The 16,134-nt window shown below is 34.7% G+C and overlaps 1 protein-coding gene across 7 annotated transcripts in view; it reads left to right on the forward strand.

Moving 5' to 3' along the window:
* Positions 1-16,134, forward strand: part of LOC117328837 (neuronal membrane glycoprotein M6-b-like) — a 93,818-nt gene that overhangs the window by 49,865 nt on the left and 27,819 nt on the right. For all 7 annotated transcript variants that reach the window (XR_004533061.1, XR_004533059.1, XR_004533058.1 and 4 more), the window contains 2 exons: positions 8,124-8,286; positions 9,930-10,089. Coding sequence is in view for 3 of the 7 variants with exons in the window: in XM_033886410.1 (XP_033742301.1) it covers positions 8,124-8,286; positions 9,930-10,089 (323 nt within the window). In the remaining 4 variants the exon portion in view is untranslated. The remainder of the gene's footprint in view (positions 1-8,123; positions 8,287-9,929; positions 10,090-16,134) is intronic.

Below are 16,134 nucleotides of genomic sequence, written 5' to 3' on the forward strand. Positions count from 1 at the left end.
CGTTAGTGTGTGATATCGTTGTGTTTTTCTTTATGTCTACTTGGTTGAGTTACGCCAGGTTTGTATCCTGATCAGAATGACGTAAAATAAAACTGTCGGATACTCAGTTATTCTGAAACTGTCCATCTGAAACAGGAAGTGGGCTAATTTGTAGCCAACTTATTGAAATTTAATAATCAGAAACATTTTAAATGATTGAATTTCAATGTGTTGAAATATTCTTGGTTGCATAAGTACCCGGCTTTGTCTATATGTGTACAGATGAAACTCGATACTGTATAATATTAAGTAGCCTCTACACCGATCGGCGTATGATAGGTTTGAGGATATCACTTGTATGTAGGTTTGAGGATATCACTTGTAAGGTCCAACGTGGGAGATAAAAATCTGATTTGTTTTGAAAACATTATAACACATCAGATGTCACTTTACTTGGAGTAAAATTCTCTGTATGCAATTAAGTTGGCACATTCCTATTTAAATTACAACCATATGTTTACTCCAAAGCGGTCGTAACGCAGTTGTTCATCAAGTGGACGTCTAGCAGAAACTGTTACACTGACACACGCTCTATTAGAGTAATTCTACTAATAATGCTATATTTTCCTTTTGCTGTGTCGTCACTTGTGTGTATTACTTAATGTTTAAAAGCCTTTTTTTTTTAAAGATTGAATAATATAACAGAAGTATACTAATTTATATACTACCGACAAAGTTGTTTTACACCGTGACGCCTGTGTTTTGCGTTAGCTTGAGCACACAATGCTATAGCTGTTAGTGTTTCTGTTTACGACAATTGACTCGACTACAAATTCTGTGACTTTTTACGACATTGGCCTTCAATACAAAGACAGGCAGTAACGGCATTGGAATTGACCATGTGGGCTGTAATCGTTAACGACATTTACTTATGGCTACAAAGGTCAAAGCTTTTTACGACATTAATGAAGACGTTAGAAGACCTATTTTCATGTAAACCAAGATTCCCTCAATGAAACGTCATTTCGTTTGGACTAGTGAAATGGATAAAACAAAGAAAAGCAAATACCTAATTCACAATAAATACCTAAATCACAATAAAATACCTAATTCACAATAAAATACCTAAATCACGATAAAATACCCAAATCACAATAAAATCATTTTCGCCGTGTATTGGTATCACAATAATCATTGTCGATAAAAAGTCTGTCTTCTTCAATGTCGTTAACAACAGTGTTATAACCAAGACGAATGTCGTAAATATAGTCTAACCCCTTATTTGAGTTGGTTGTGTATGGAGATTTGCCCTATGTCGTCCAACAACTGCAAACTTGGTTGTAAGGCAATTTCATAAACAGTTCGACTACAACCCTCCTCAACTCCATCATCTATTATCTCGATTAGCGACAAGCGTACAATAAGACTATATGGTGTGATTAGGATATAGATGATAATACGTACGACCCCATACATCTACTTATTTCCTAGCTACCTTATTAGATTCCCACTGACGGGTCCAAGAGGGACGAAACAGCTGAATAATACAGTTTCTAATTCGCCTTTTGGCATTTCTTATATGTAATTAATTCATATTATGAAAAACGTTATTCGTTGTGTTCCTTTGTATATAACACCGAGCCGAAATAAAGGTTTCACGTGATATCCATTGGAAATGTGGCTTTCTCTTCATATGAGAATGCGTTTTCAGAAATGTGTTTTTTATCAAATCTATAAACCTGTGCAATGGGGGTGGGGTATGCGATACCGGACATGGTCAGTTCATGTTCATACTGCACGTGATGAGAAACACATTTAATTCGGGAAGGTCAGAAACTTGATGTAGGGAAGCTAAAACATCTAACAAGGAAACCTCGTGTTTACCACACCGTCCATCTCTACAAAGGCTAGGCCTATCGCATGAGCTCTATATGGTGTACATTTGCACGAGATATACGGTCATCAGAACATTTTAAACTTGTCTTTATACCAATATATGTCAAAGTATATTTTGTCCGTTGACTTCAGTTTTCTTCATTTTAATGGTACAACCAAATGGCGCTTCATTTAGAAAAATACCTTTTTGTTAAGGGTGAATTTTACTAAATCCTCGTGTGTAGACCTCACACTTTGTTAAGGTGATAATAGGCCTGTTATCGTTAGGGCTAGGAAAGTAGTAAACATGCGTCACAGTTATAAAACGGTGTCCCTAGAAGATACAAATATATTGCTTGATAACAGCCTTGGTATTCTTCTAAAGTCTGCTACAATGGCAAGTACATGTAGTTGTGCCACGGAAATCCACCCAAGGTCGTATTTCAGGAAAGAAAGTAGTCGGAGTAAACTAATGTCGGGAAGCTCCATTGTTCGTAAAATCAACAAAGGCAAAAAACGCAAGCGGCTTTACGGTGAGTGTCCATCTAACCTTCATACTGATGTGTGGAGGATCCGTCCTCTCGTAGAGATCTCATACCTCCCTTTAATGGTATCTTTCTCTTTTTGACGTTTGGCCGTCTAGAGACAGACGGCCATAAACCGACAAATGCTGTACCGTTACCTCATTGTACAGTGTGGTGTATTGTAGGTTTTCTATTTTATGGAATATCTATTTGATGTATACACTAAGACTGGATTTCAGTTAACACTAGAATAGAAAAAAATAAACTTGAAGAATAAACTCGACATCAAAACAGCATTGCATCCTAATATGTGATGGCCGCCATATTTGCACTAGGTTTTATAAATCATTGTAGTGACGGTACATCATTATGAATGATACTGCTGTCACATTTGTTATACCAGTTCTCAGCTTTGTGTATTACGTGATCTCGTGTTGGGCGGTAGAACAACTCTCTACTACATTTGGATGATTTTTTTGAGAACAGTTTTGTCCAGAATCGCTTGTGTCGCAGGAAGGGCTGACTGACAGCTTGCAATTTATTTATTTTGTTAATTTATTTATTTATTTTCAATTCATTATTGTGTTGTGCTTTTTCCTTTTTCTTTTTCTTTTTAATTTGTTTAATCCATGCGATGAGTACGTTGTCCTCTATGGAGGGTTAAAAGGGACATAATTATATGTTTAACTTTTCTTGTTTGTTTAACCATTTAACTTATTGTTTTGATTATTGTTCCTTTATCTTTTATTTTTTCATTTCTTTATTTTTACATCGTGATAAGTGTTGATATTAAATTTCTTTTATTCAGAGGTAGATAGTTTGTGTTTCTTTGTTTCATATTCCTATTGCTGCAGACTGATGCTATAAACTAAGTAAAATTGTGTTTAACAATTTTAGATATTAGTCGGCTATTTCTATTTTGTGACCAAAAACTTTTATTTAATATGTCATTTTTTCAGTTTCTGCTTGATAGTTTTATGGTTTTCAAATTTAGTGGTTTAATATCGCATTTTCTTCTTTTCCTATTTGGTTATTTAAGTATATTTTGTTTCACAACAACAATGTAAGTGTTTCAGAATTATGTCCCAAAAAACCCTTGGTGCATTTTTTCAACTATTCTAACACCAGGGGGCAGTAAAATCTAAACATAAATATATAATCACGGGGCGCTCCCCAACAACCACCGACTGGTAACTTCATATTATGATTTTATCAAAACGGTTAAATCCTAGGCATTGTGCTTATTAGATATGTAATTATTAGTATTGAGACACCGTTTGTGTACCCATAAAATGTTTCTTTTTGACGATTTTTCCGTGTCGTTTTACGACATCGCTCAACTTTTGTGACGGAAGTGGGTCAATCAGCTGTTCATCTTTTCGATAACAAATCTAATCTCTTATGGAGTCGTAGGTTTCCAGTAGGTTTCCTAGGTCTAGTATAAATGTTACATGTTCATTCACGTTTTAGAGACAGGCGACGTTTAAATATGTAATATTTTTAAATGTCTTTATTGTTTGTTTGTTTAATGAAATTGCTGTGTCGTTAGTTTATGCTTTGATGTCTTGATCAGCTGATATTTGTTTATGTTGTGGCGCAAAGACATTTCGAGAATCATATCTCGTACACATTAGCTAAGTACGATGACACGAACTTTCAAGGAACTACGTATACTGTACATGTACTTCAGTACACTAGCAGTATATTAAACAATTCTTTTTCAGTAATAGAAGTTTTTTTCTCAAATTCTTAATGAAATATAGATATGTTCTAATTAATGCTTTAAATTTTGACAGTGTCAAATTATATCATCTGTTGCATTGATCAGGGACATATATATTATACGTCCCTGCATTGATTAACAAATGAAATAAGTTTTCAAATATATTTAAACCCTTCACTTTTATGCACCAAAGAAAGCAATATGCAAGAAAGCTGTTCTGACAAATTTTAAGCTAAAATATTGTCAATTATTATGTTGCATTAGGAAAAATTGTGTTGCTTTGGGTGTATAGAAAGATGTCATACATTTTTTTTTATCTTTTAAAATTAAATCAATTTCAATTTATTACAAAAAATTATTAGATAGAAAATTATTTGACAAAATCAAAGAGTTACCAGGTTTTAGCTATCACAATTTTACAAAATAGTTTACTTTGAAATTTCATGAATTAGTAAATTTTCAAATATCTATAGATTCTTTATTATCAATTCCATATCAACATATTTCAACCCTTCGCTTACAAGTGCCAAAGAAAACCATGTGCGAGAAACCTGTTCTGAGAAAATTTTACTAAAATTATGTTGATTGTTATATCACATAAGTTAATTAACTAATTTAGGGTGTGGAACCATGTTGTAGTTTTGTCTTTTGAGTTTGTAATCAGTTTCAACTTATCACAAAAGGTATAATAGAAAACTACTTGTCAAAATTAAAGAATTGCTAATATTTTGTTAGCACTATTTAAAAAAAAAATGGTTTTTCTCCAAACTTTCATCTGCGCATAGGTAGCAAGTGGTAAATTTTGAAATATCTTTGCTTTAAATATCATTCCAACATATTTCAACCTTTCGCTTACATATACCAAAGAAAACAATGTGCAAGACACCAATTCTGACAAATTTATACTTAAGTTTTTGGAACTATTATGTATTTACTGTGTTCCACTATGTTAAATTCAATGTTGGGGAACAAAGTAGTTTTTTTTTTTTATCTTTTGAATTTAAACTTTACTTATATAAAGGTATTATAGAAAATTATTTGACAAATTCAAACAATGACCAGGATTTAATGATAACCATTCTACAAGATAGTCTTCTTCATAATGTCATCTCCACACAGGTGAAACACAGTAACACTACAGTAGGACTAGTGTACATGTAAATAGTTTATATGTTTCCTTTTTTTAGGCCAACACCACCATATGCAAACATTAACATTAGGAAGGGTGTTACAAATTGTTGGCCAAAGACTGCAGTTAATTTCCCTCTATATTCTACTGAAGAAACAAATTCAGGATTTTGAAACTTTACATAAAATCTGGTTTTAATTTCATATTGTAGAACTATTTTCTCAATATCAAACTATTTTGATATTGGGATAACACCATTTTCTTTTATTTTCACATCTTTTACAATTGCAACTGTAACAAATAAAAATTAAAAAGTTTTAAACAGGTACTGAAATTGCAGGCCTTAGACCGCAAGTAATTATCCTCTATGTTCTACTTAAAAAAAAAATTCATTAAAATGTTTTTGAGACTGCATAAAATATGGTTTTCATTTCATTTTGTAGAAGTACTCTCTCAATTTCAAGCCATTTAGATATTAAGAAACAAATTTTCCACAATTTTCACTTCTTTGGTACTATTGCCACTGTAAGATAGTTAATTATTTATTATTGAGTGGCCGAGTGGTTAAGGTGTCATGACACTTAATATCACTAGCTATCCACCTCTGGGTTGCTAGTTCGAAACCTACGTTGGAAGTTAACTGGCCATGGTACTGACCGTAGGCCGGTAGTGTTTCTCCTGGTACTCCGGCTTTCCTCCACCTCTAAACCTGACACGTCCTTAAATGAACTTAGCAGTTAATAGGACGTTAAACCAAATACACCAAGTATATTAGTATTATATATATAGAAGAAGTATAGTTTGAACAGTTATCCTGCAGAAGAAAATGGAAGCTGACAATCAGTCCGGTATGTGCTGTCATGGTTATGTCTTTGGACAAGACCACTTTACCCTTTTTGTTCTGGATGGCATGCAATGGGCCTCTTGTATGTTGTTCTGTCAGGTAGTCACCAACTACTACAAGGAGACCCAGCCTCAGACTTAAAGATGCTACTTATTTTTTAGAATCTTGGCAAACTGGTCTACACTGCTACCTTACAAGAAGTTTAAATCATTTATTTGAAAAGAAAATATTATTTATTTTGCTTGGTAAGCTCCATTTCCTGGATGGCTTGTGGACAGACAGGTCTCCTGCATGTTGTTCAGAGGTAGTCACTAACTACTACAAGGAGACCCTGCCTCAAACTGACTCAGCTGGCTATTCAAAGGGTGATAAACAAAGCTAACAAATAACAAAGCAAATATATATAAGAGTAAGAGATAATTTGCCACTTAATTTTCAGAAACTCCAGGGCAAACTGGTGTACACTGCTACCTGATAAAAGGTTGAAAAAGTTTTTTAAAAATAAAAATATTATTTATTATGCATTATTAAGCTTCCTTTACATGAATTATTGGTCAAATTCACATAAATAATTTAAAACTTGCTAATTACTTAATTTTCATCTGTGATAGAAAAAGGGAGATAACTCGCTCACCTGTTCTTGATATTAAATTACATGGGTAATAAGATATTTCCCTAAAGTTATATTCATGATCGATCAATTATCGATATGATGATGATTGATAATGAACTTATTAGTGATTCCCAACACTACTGAAGAAGTTTTCGAATAAAAAAAATTAGACAATCTCCCAATTTGCTTGACACGGACCACTGAGAAAGACGCTTGATACTGACTTTGAACTATGGGGAAAGTCCCGAAATGAAATTTACAATTTAATATATTGCAATATTCGGCAAAATCATCGGTTGATGGAAGTCTAACCGTTAACATATCGAAGTCTTGGAACTGGCAGTACGAGCGCTGTATGATCAATCTAATTAAAATCTAGATGGTCATTATCACTACACGTTTCTCATGTAACGTAGTGAGAATGACCATCTAGATTTTAATTAGATTGCTGTATGATATGCGGAACTACGAAAACCAGTCTAGTACTTCGAGCTCTTGGCCTACTGCCTGTGCCATTCAACCGGAGCAGACACGAAAAAACGGGCTCGGTGTCGTAAACACTTTTTTTAAACTAGGATTTTATCATCTGAGGATATAATATTGATATTATTTCGAATATTAAGGATGAAAAGCAGTGAGTGTATAATTTAGGGCCAAAGCTTAATCCAAACAATGATGAAGTGTTTCAGTCGGGCATTGGTAGGAATTTGAGAGTCACTGTTGCCATGGCTGCTGTAGGGAGTAATCCTTACTTCCGAAGCGATTGATTTGAGCACCCTCTGGCGATAGAATGAAGATGAAAAATTGCATAAGGGTTTTTTGGGACATAATTCTAACTTTCTATTTCTTACTTTTTCCCCTTTCTTTCTCTCTTCATTTTTAGTTTTCATCTTTCATGTAACATGTTTTAGCAAAAATAGTTATTTTACAAGTTGTAATATTGGAGAACTTTAAAGTTTAAATATAAAATCTTAACAACAGTATAAAAAAAACAAAAACAAAAAAACAAAATGCACAATTGAAGATAAAATGTTAAAATAAAGAGTTTTGAATTCAAAAAAGTAATAACGTAAAATGAAGCATTAAAATTGTGAGAAATAAATCAGTAATGACAAATAATGAGAAGTTGCAAATAGAAAAGTAAAAAAAAGTAAGAAAAAAGATTGAAAATAGTATGTTTGACTTATGTCCCTTTTAACCCTCCATAGTCCTCAGCATGTTATAGTTTGATTTCCTATCCCATATTGCTTTATGATAATAACGTAATTGGAATTGATAGAAAATAAGATAATACCTAACGGAGACAAGGTGACGAAATATGTCACATGGCATGGTCATTCTCTTCATTGTGTTTGCTCTGCGGTTGCGCCTTCCTATTCTAGCCCAATTTTGTCTTAATTTCAATTTTAAACTACTTTTTTTTTCTATATTTCCAGCCCGGAACGACAAATGCAGCGACCGCCTGTTGCACTGTTTGTCGCAGGTTCCTTGCGCCAGTCTCATCGCATGGATCATCCTCCTCATGGGACTGGGAGGTCTCACAGGGAGCCTCCTGATTGGTGTACAGAAAACACGTGACCTGTTCGAATCCGATCAATGGTAAGATCCCGATGTCAAGTTTTCTATATTAACAAAAGACATCTTTTTAAGCTATGAATGATATGAGTCGGAAACAGTAGTAATGATTGCTATTAACCATAATCGTAAATGTTAGAGAACATTATGATGTAATGGTCCCCGTGTGTTGGAGTACATTATAATGTAATTGTCCCCGTGTGTTGGAGTACATTATGATTGAATTGTCCCCGTGTGTTAGAGTACATTATCATTGAATTGTCCCCGTGTGTTGGAGTACAGTATGATGTAATGGTCCCCGTGTGTTGGAGTACATTATAATGTAATTGTCCCCGTGTGTTAGAGTACATTATCATTGAATTGTCCCCGTGTGTTGGAGTACATTATAATGTAATTGTCCCCGTGTGTTAGAGTACATTATCATTGAATTGTCCCCGTGTGTTGGAGTACATTATAATGTAATTGTCCCCGTGTGTTAGAGTACATTATCATTGAATTGTCCCCGTGTGTTGGAGTACATTATAATGTAATTGTCTCCGTGTGTTGGAGTACATTATAATTTAATGGTCCCTGTGTGTTGGAGTACATTACCATTGAATTGTCCCCGTGTATTGGAGTACATTAACATTGAATTGTCCCCGTGTGTTAGAGTACATAATCATTGAATTGTCCCTGTGTGTTGGAGTACATTATCATTGAATTGTCCCCGTGTGTTAGAGTACATTATCATTGAATTGTCCCCGTGTGTTGGAGTACATTATAATGCAATTGTCCCCGTGTGTTGGAGTACATTATCATTGAATTGTCCCCGTGTGTTGGAGTACATTATAATGTAATTGTCCCCGTGTGTTAGAGTACATTATCATTGAATTGTCCCCGTGTGTTGGAGTACATTATCATTGAATTGTCCTCGTGTGTTGGAGTACATTATCATTGAATTGTCCCCGTGTGTTGGAGTACATTATCATTGAATTGTCCCCGTGTGTTGGAGTACATTATCATTGAATTGTCCTCGTGTGTTGGAGTACATTATCATTGAATTGTCCCCGTGTGTTGGAGTACATTAACATTGAATTGTCCCTGTGTGTTGGAGTACATTATCATTGAATTGTCCCCGTGTGTTGGAGTACATTATGATGTAATGGTCCCCGTGTGTTGGAGTACATTATCATTGAATTGTCCCTGTGTGTTGGAGTACATTATCATTGAATTGTCCGCGTGTGTTGGAGTACATTTTCATTGAATTGTCTCCGTGTGTTGGAGTACATTGTCATTGAATTGTCTCCGTGTGTTGGAGTACATTATAATTTAATGGTCCCTGTGTGTTGGAGTACATTATCATTGAATTGTCCCCGTGTGTTGGAGTACATTATAATTGAATTGTCCCTCGTGTGTTGGAGTACATTATGATGTAATTGTCCTCGTGTGTTGGAGTACATTATCATTGAATTGTCCCGGTGTGTTGGAGTACATTATCATTGTAATTGTCCCCGTGTGTTGGAGTACATCATCATTGAATTGTCCCGGTGTGCTGGAGTACATTATCATTGAATTGTCCCCGTGTGTTAGAGTACATTACCATTGAATTGTCCCCTGTGTGTTGGAGTACATTTATCACTGAATTGTTCCCTTGTCAAACTTTGATGTGTCGAACTGCGTTTTTACAGGTTCTGGTTTATTGAGTACACACTGACCGGGGTCGTAGTCGGCATGTTCCTGATCGGCACGGCCCTTCTGTGTGTGGGCCATATTTCTACCGACCCCACCAGTCGACACCTGTTCCATACAACCAAGAGAAACACGTGCGGCCAGGGACTCAACATGTTTGTACGTACACATCTATATCCTAACCTGATCCTCAAGTATCGTTTGATCTCGTCTCATTAGGGTAACGCCTACCACTATATACATGTTAAATCCCACGATATTACTCCTTATAGGCAGGCATGCTTTACATTATAAAAAGGGTTTCCTGCAGAAAGGGTAGGGATGTATTACATAAAAAGGGTCGTTCCTTTGGGCCTAAAACATTAAAAAATGCCTCATGAAGACAAATAGGGTCATCAAATTCAGCAAGCGCCTAAAGCACATAACATCGTCCAGGCGAGCATCGGCCCTCAGTTTAAATGTTTGTTCCCGTGTTTCCTAGCATAAGAAAGAGCAAAATAAAAACATAAAATATGAAAACGTGTCCCACCCAAAAAGAGCAAATTAAGAATCTTGAATATAAAAAGCGTGTCCCAATCGAAAGAGCAAATTAAGAATCTAGAATATGGTCACGTGTCCCCGCCAAAAAGAGCAAAGTAAGAACATAGAATATGATAATTTGCCGACGAGCAAACGCCTAAAGTATTATTGATAGGTTGTTCCCCTTAGACCGCCAGGAACCTTAGGGACAGACAATCGTGCCTTTTGAAGAGACCTTAATCATGAAAAGTTTTTTCTGCAGACGAGCAGGTTCCGCCTATCGGCACTACCCGGAGCTTATATCCAGGCTCATCGTCTTGTCTGATATGTATATCAATAACTTTTGTACAGAATGCTGTTTTATGCTCTACATTTTTATAGTAGGGTGTTTCGTGATCATTCACCACAGTTTATGTACGATGTTGACTCCCCTAATAACCTATTAATCACTTTTTGTAGTAGGGTATTTCGTGATCATTCACCACAGTTCATGTACGATGTTGACTCCCCTAATAACCTATTAATCACTTTTTATAGTAGGGTGTTTCGTGATCATTCACCACAGTTTATGTACGATGTTGACTCCCCTAATAACCTATTAATCACTTTTTATAGTAGGGTATTACGTGATCATTCACCACAGTTTATGTACGATGTTGACTCCCCTAATAACCTATTAATCACTTTTTATAGTAGGGTATTTCGTGATCATTCACCACAGTTTATGTACGATGTTGACTCCCCTAATAACCTATTAATCACTTTTTATAGTAGGGTATTTCGTGATCATTCACCACAGTTTATGTACGATGTTGACTCCCCTAATAACCTATTAATCACTTTTTATAGTAGGGTATTTCGTGATCATTCACCACAGTTTATGTACGATGTTGACTCCCCTAATAACCTATTAATCACTTTTTACTATTCCTCCGAATGTCGTAATAGGTAAAATAAGTGTTAAACACTTTATACCTATTTACGTTAAAGTTTGACTTGATAGTAGTAACGTCAGATAACATTAACAACTTTCTGTCCAGGTAACAAAAAAATCTTTAACAATCAACATAATTTACGTGGGATGTTTAGGAAACTGATGATTCCTCGGTCTGTGGCGAATTTTTTACTCGTATGATAAGGAATGAACTAACAGCATACCTTATGTTACACATTCTATATATAGGATAATCAACCCTTCATTGTTTCACTTCCGTATAAAAAGTATGTGTGCTGTTATTACATTAATTTTCTTCTATGAAATACTGCTGTAGTATCTACATTTTTATGTTGCCCCTTTTTCCGGTCTACCTTGTGTCGACAGTGCTGTTCTATGATCCACCTTTTATATACAACATTGTTCTATAGCCCACCTTTTATATACAGCATTGTTCCATGATCCACCTTTTATATACAGCTTTGTTCCATGACCCACCTTTAATATACAGCATTGTTCTATGATCCACCTTTTATATACAGCATTGTTCCATGATCCACCTTTAATATACAGCATTGTTCTATGATCCACCTTTTATATACAGCATTGTTCTATGATCCACCTTTTATATACAGCATTGTTCTATGATCCACCTTTTATATACAGCATTGTTCTATGATCCACCTTTTATATACAGCTTTGTTCTATGATCCACCTTTTATATACAGCATTGGTCTATGATCCACCTTTTATATACAGCATTGTTCTATGATCCACCTTTTATATACAGCATTGTTCTATAGCCCACCTTTTATATACAGCATTGTTCCATGGCCCACCTTTTATATACAGCTTTGTTCTATAGCCCAGCTTTTATATACAGCATTGTTCTATGATCCACCTTTTATATACAGCATTGTTCTATAGCCCACCTTTTATATACAGAATTGTTCTATGATCCACCTTTTATATACAGCATTGTTCTATAGCCCACCTTTTATATACAGCATTGGTCTATGATCCACCTTTTATATACAGCATTGGTCTATGATCCACCTTTTATATACAGCATTGTTCTATGATCCACCTTTTATATACAGCATTGTTCTATAGCCCACCTTTTATATACAGCATTGTTCTATGATCCACCTTTTATATACAGCTTTGTTCTATGATCCACCTTTTATATACAGCATTGGTCTATGATCCACCTTTTATATACAGCATTGTTCTATGATCCACCTTTTATATACAGCATTGTTCTATAGCCCACCTTTTATATACAGCATTGTTCTATGATCCACCTTTTATATACAGCTTTGTTCTATGATCCACCTTTTATATACAGCATTGTTCCATGATCCACCTTTAATATACAGCATTGTTCTATGATCCACCTTTTATATACAGCATTGTTTTATGATCCACCTTTTATATACAGCTTTGTTCTATGATCCACCTTTTATATACAGCATTGTTCTATGATCCACCTTTTATATACAGCATTGTTCTATGATCCACCTTTTATATACAGCATTGTTCCATGATCCACCTTTAATATACAGCATTGTTCTATAGCCCACCTTTTATATACAGCATTGTTCTATGATCCACCTTTTATATACAGCTTTGTTCTATGATCCACCTTTTATATACAGCATTGTTCCATGATCCACCTTTAATATACAGCATTGTTCTATGATCCACCTTTTATATACAGCATTGTTTTATGATCCACCTTTTATATACAGCTTTGTTCTATGATCCACCTTTTATATACAGCATTGTTCTATGATCCACCTTTTATATACAGCATTGTTCTATGATCCACCTTTTATATACAGCATTGTTCCATGATCCACCTTTAATATACAGCTTTGTTCTATGACCCACCTTTTATATACAGCATTGTTTTATGATCCACCTTTTATATACAGCTTTGTTCTATGATCCACCTTTTATATACAGCATTGTTTTATGATCCACCTTTTATATACAGCTTTGTTCTATGATCCACCTTTTATATACAGCATTGTTCCATGATCCACCTTTAATATACAGCATTGTTCTATAGCCCACCTTTTATATACAGCATTGTTCTATGATCCACCTTTTATATACAGCATTGTTCCATGATCCACCTTTAATATACAGCATTGTTCTATAGCCCACCTTTTATATACAGCATTGTTCTATGATCCACCTTTTATATACAGCATTGTTCTGTGATCCACCTTTTATATACAGCATTGTTCAATAGCCCACCTTTTATATACAGCATTGTTCAATAGCCCACCTTTTATATACAGCATTGTTCTATAGCCCACCTTTTATATACAGTATTGTTCCATGATCCACCTTTTATATACAGCATTGTTCTATAGCCCACCTTTTATATACAGTATTGTTCCATGATCCACCTTTTATATACAGCATTGTTCTATGATCCACCTTTTATATACAGCATTGTTCTACGACCCACCTTTTATATACAGCATTGTTCTATAGCCCACCTTTTATATACAGCATTGTTCTATGATCCACCTTTTATATACAGCATTGTTCTATGATCCACCTTTTATATACAGCATTGTTCTATAGCCCACCTTTTATATACAGCATTGTTCCATGGCCCACCTTTTATATACAGCATTGTTCTATAGCCCACCTTTTATATACAGCAGTGTTCTATGATCCACCTTTTATATACAGCATTGTTCTATGATCCACCTTTTATATACAGCTTTGTTCTATAGCCCACCTTTTATATACAACATTGGTCTATGATCCACCTTTTATATACAGCATTGTTCTATGATCCACCTTTTATATAAAGCATTGTTCCATGGCCCACCTTTTATATACAGCATTGTTCCATGGCCCACCTTTTATATACAGCATTGTTCTATGTTCCACCTTTTATATACAGCATTGTTCTATGATCCACCTTTTATATACAGCATTGTTCTATGATCCACCTTTTATATACAACATTGGTCTATGATCCACCTTTTATATACAGCATTGTTCTATGATCCACCTTTTATATACAGCATTGTTCTATAGCCCACCTTTTATATACAGCATTGTTCTATGATCCACCTTTTATATACAGCTTTGTTCTATGATCCACCTTTTATATACAGCATTGGTCTATGATCCACCTTTTATATACAGCATTGTTCTATGATCCACCTTTTATATACAGCATTGTTCTATAGCCCACCTTTTATATACAGCATTGTTCTATGATCCACCTTTTATATACAGCTTTGTTCTATGATCCACCTTTTATATACAGCATTGTTCCATGATCCACCTTTAATATACAGCATTGTTCTATGATCCACCTTTTATATACAGCATTGTTTTATGATCCACCTTTTATATACAGCTTTGTTCTATGATCCACCTTTTATATACAGCATTGTTCTATGATCCACCTTTTATATACAGCATTGTTCTATGATCCACCTTTTATATACAGCATTGTTCCATGATCCACCTTTAATATACAGCATTGTTCTATAGCCCACCTTTTATATACAGCATTGTTCTATGATCCACCTTTTATATACAGCTTTGTTCTATGATCCACCTTTTATATACAGCATTGTTCCATGATCCACCTTTAATATACAGCATTGTTCTATGATCCACCTTTTATATACAGCATTGTTTTATGATCCACCTTTTATATACAGCTTTGTTCTATGATCCACCTTTTATATACAGCATTGTTCTATGATCCACCTTTTATATACAGCATTGTTCTATGATCCACCTTTTATATACAGCATTGTTCCATGATCCACCTTTAATATACAGCTTTGTTCTATGACCCACCTTTTATATACAGCATTGTTTTATGATCCACCTTTTATATACAGCTTTGTTCTATGATCCACCTTTTATATACAGCATTGTTTTATGATCCACCTTTTATATACAGCTTTGTTCTATGATCCACCTTTTATATACAGCATTGTTCCATGATCCACCTTTTATATACAGCATTGTTCTTAGCCCAGCTTTTATATACAGCATTGTTTTATGATCCACCTTTTATATACAGCTTTGTTCTATGATCCACCTTTTATATACAGCATTGTTCTATGATCCACCTTTAATATACAGCATTGTTCTATGATCCACCTTTTATATACAGCATTGTTTTATGATCCACCTTTTATATACAGCTTTGTTCTATGATCCACCTTTTATATACAGCATTGTTCTATGATCCACCTTTTATATACAGCATTGTTCTATGATCCACCTTTTATATACAGCATTGTTCCATGATCCACCTTTAATATACAGCATTGTTCTATAGCCCACCTTTTATATACAGCATTGTTCTATGATCCACCTTTTATATACAGCATTGTTCCATGATCCACCTTTAATATACAGCATTGTTCTATAGCCCACCTTTTATATACAGCATTGTTCCATGATCCACCTTTTATATACAGCATTGTTCTATAGCCCACCTTTTATATACAGCATTGTTCTATGATCCACCTTTTATATACAGCATTGTTCTGTGATCCACCTTTTATATACAGCATTGTTCAATAGCCCACCTTTTATATACAGCATTGTTCAATAGCCCACCTTTTATATACAGCATTGTTCTATAGCCCACCTTTTATATACAGTATTGTTCCATGATCCACCTTTTATATACAGCATTGTTCTATAGCCCACCTTTTATATACAGTATTGTTCTATAGCCCACCTTTTAT

This window comes from Pecten maximus, chromosome 6, assembly GCF_902652985.1.
Source record: "Pecten maximus chromosome 6, xPecMax1.1, whole genome shotgun sequence".
Classification (NCBI taxonomy): Eukaryota; Metazoa; Mollusca; class Bivalvia; order Pectinida; family Pectinidae; genus Pecten; species Pecten maximus.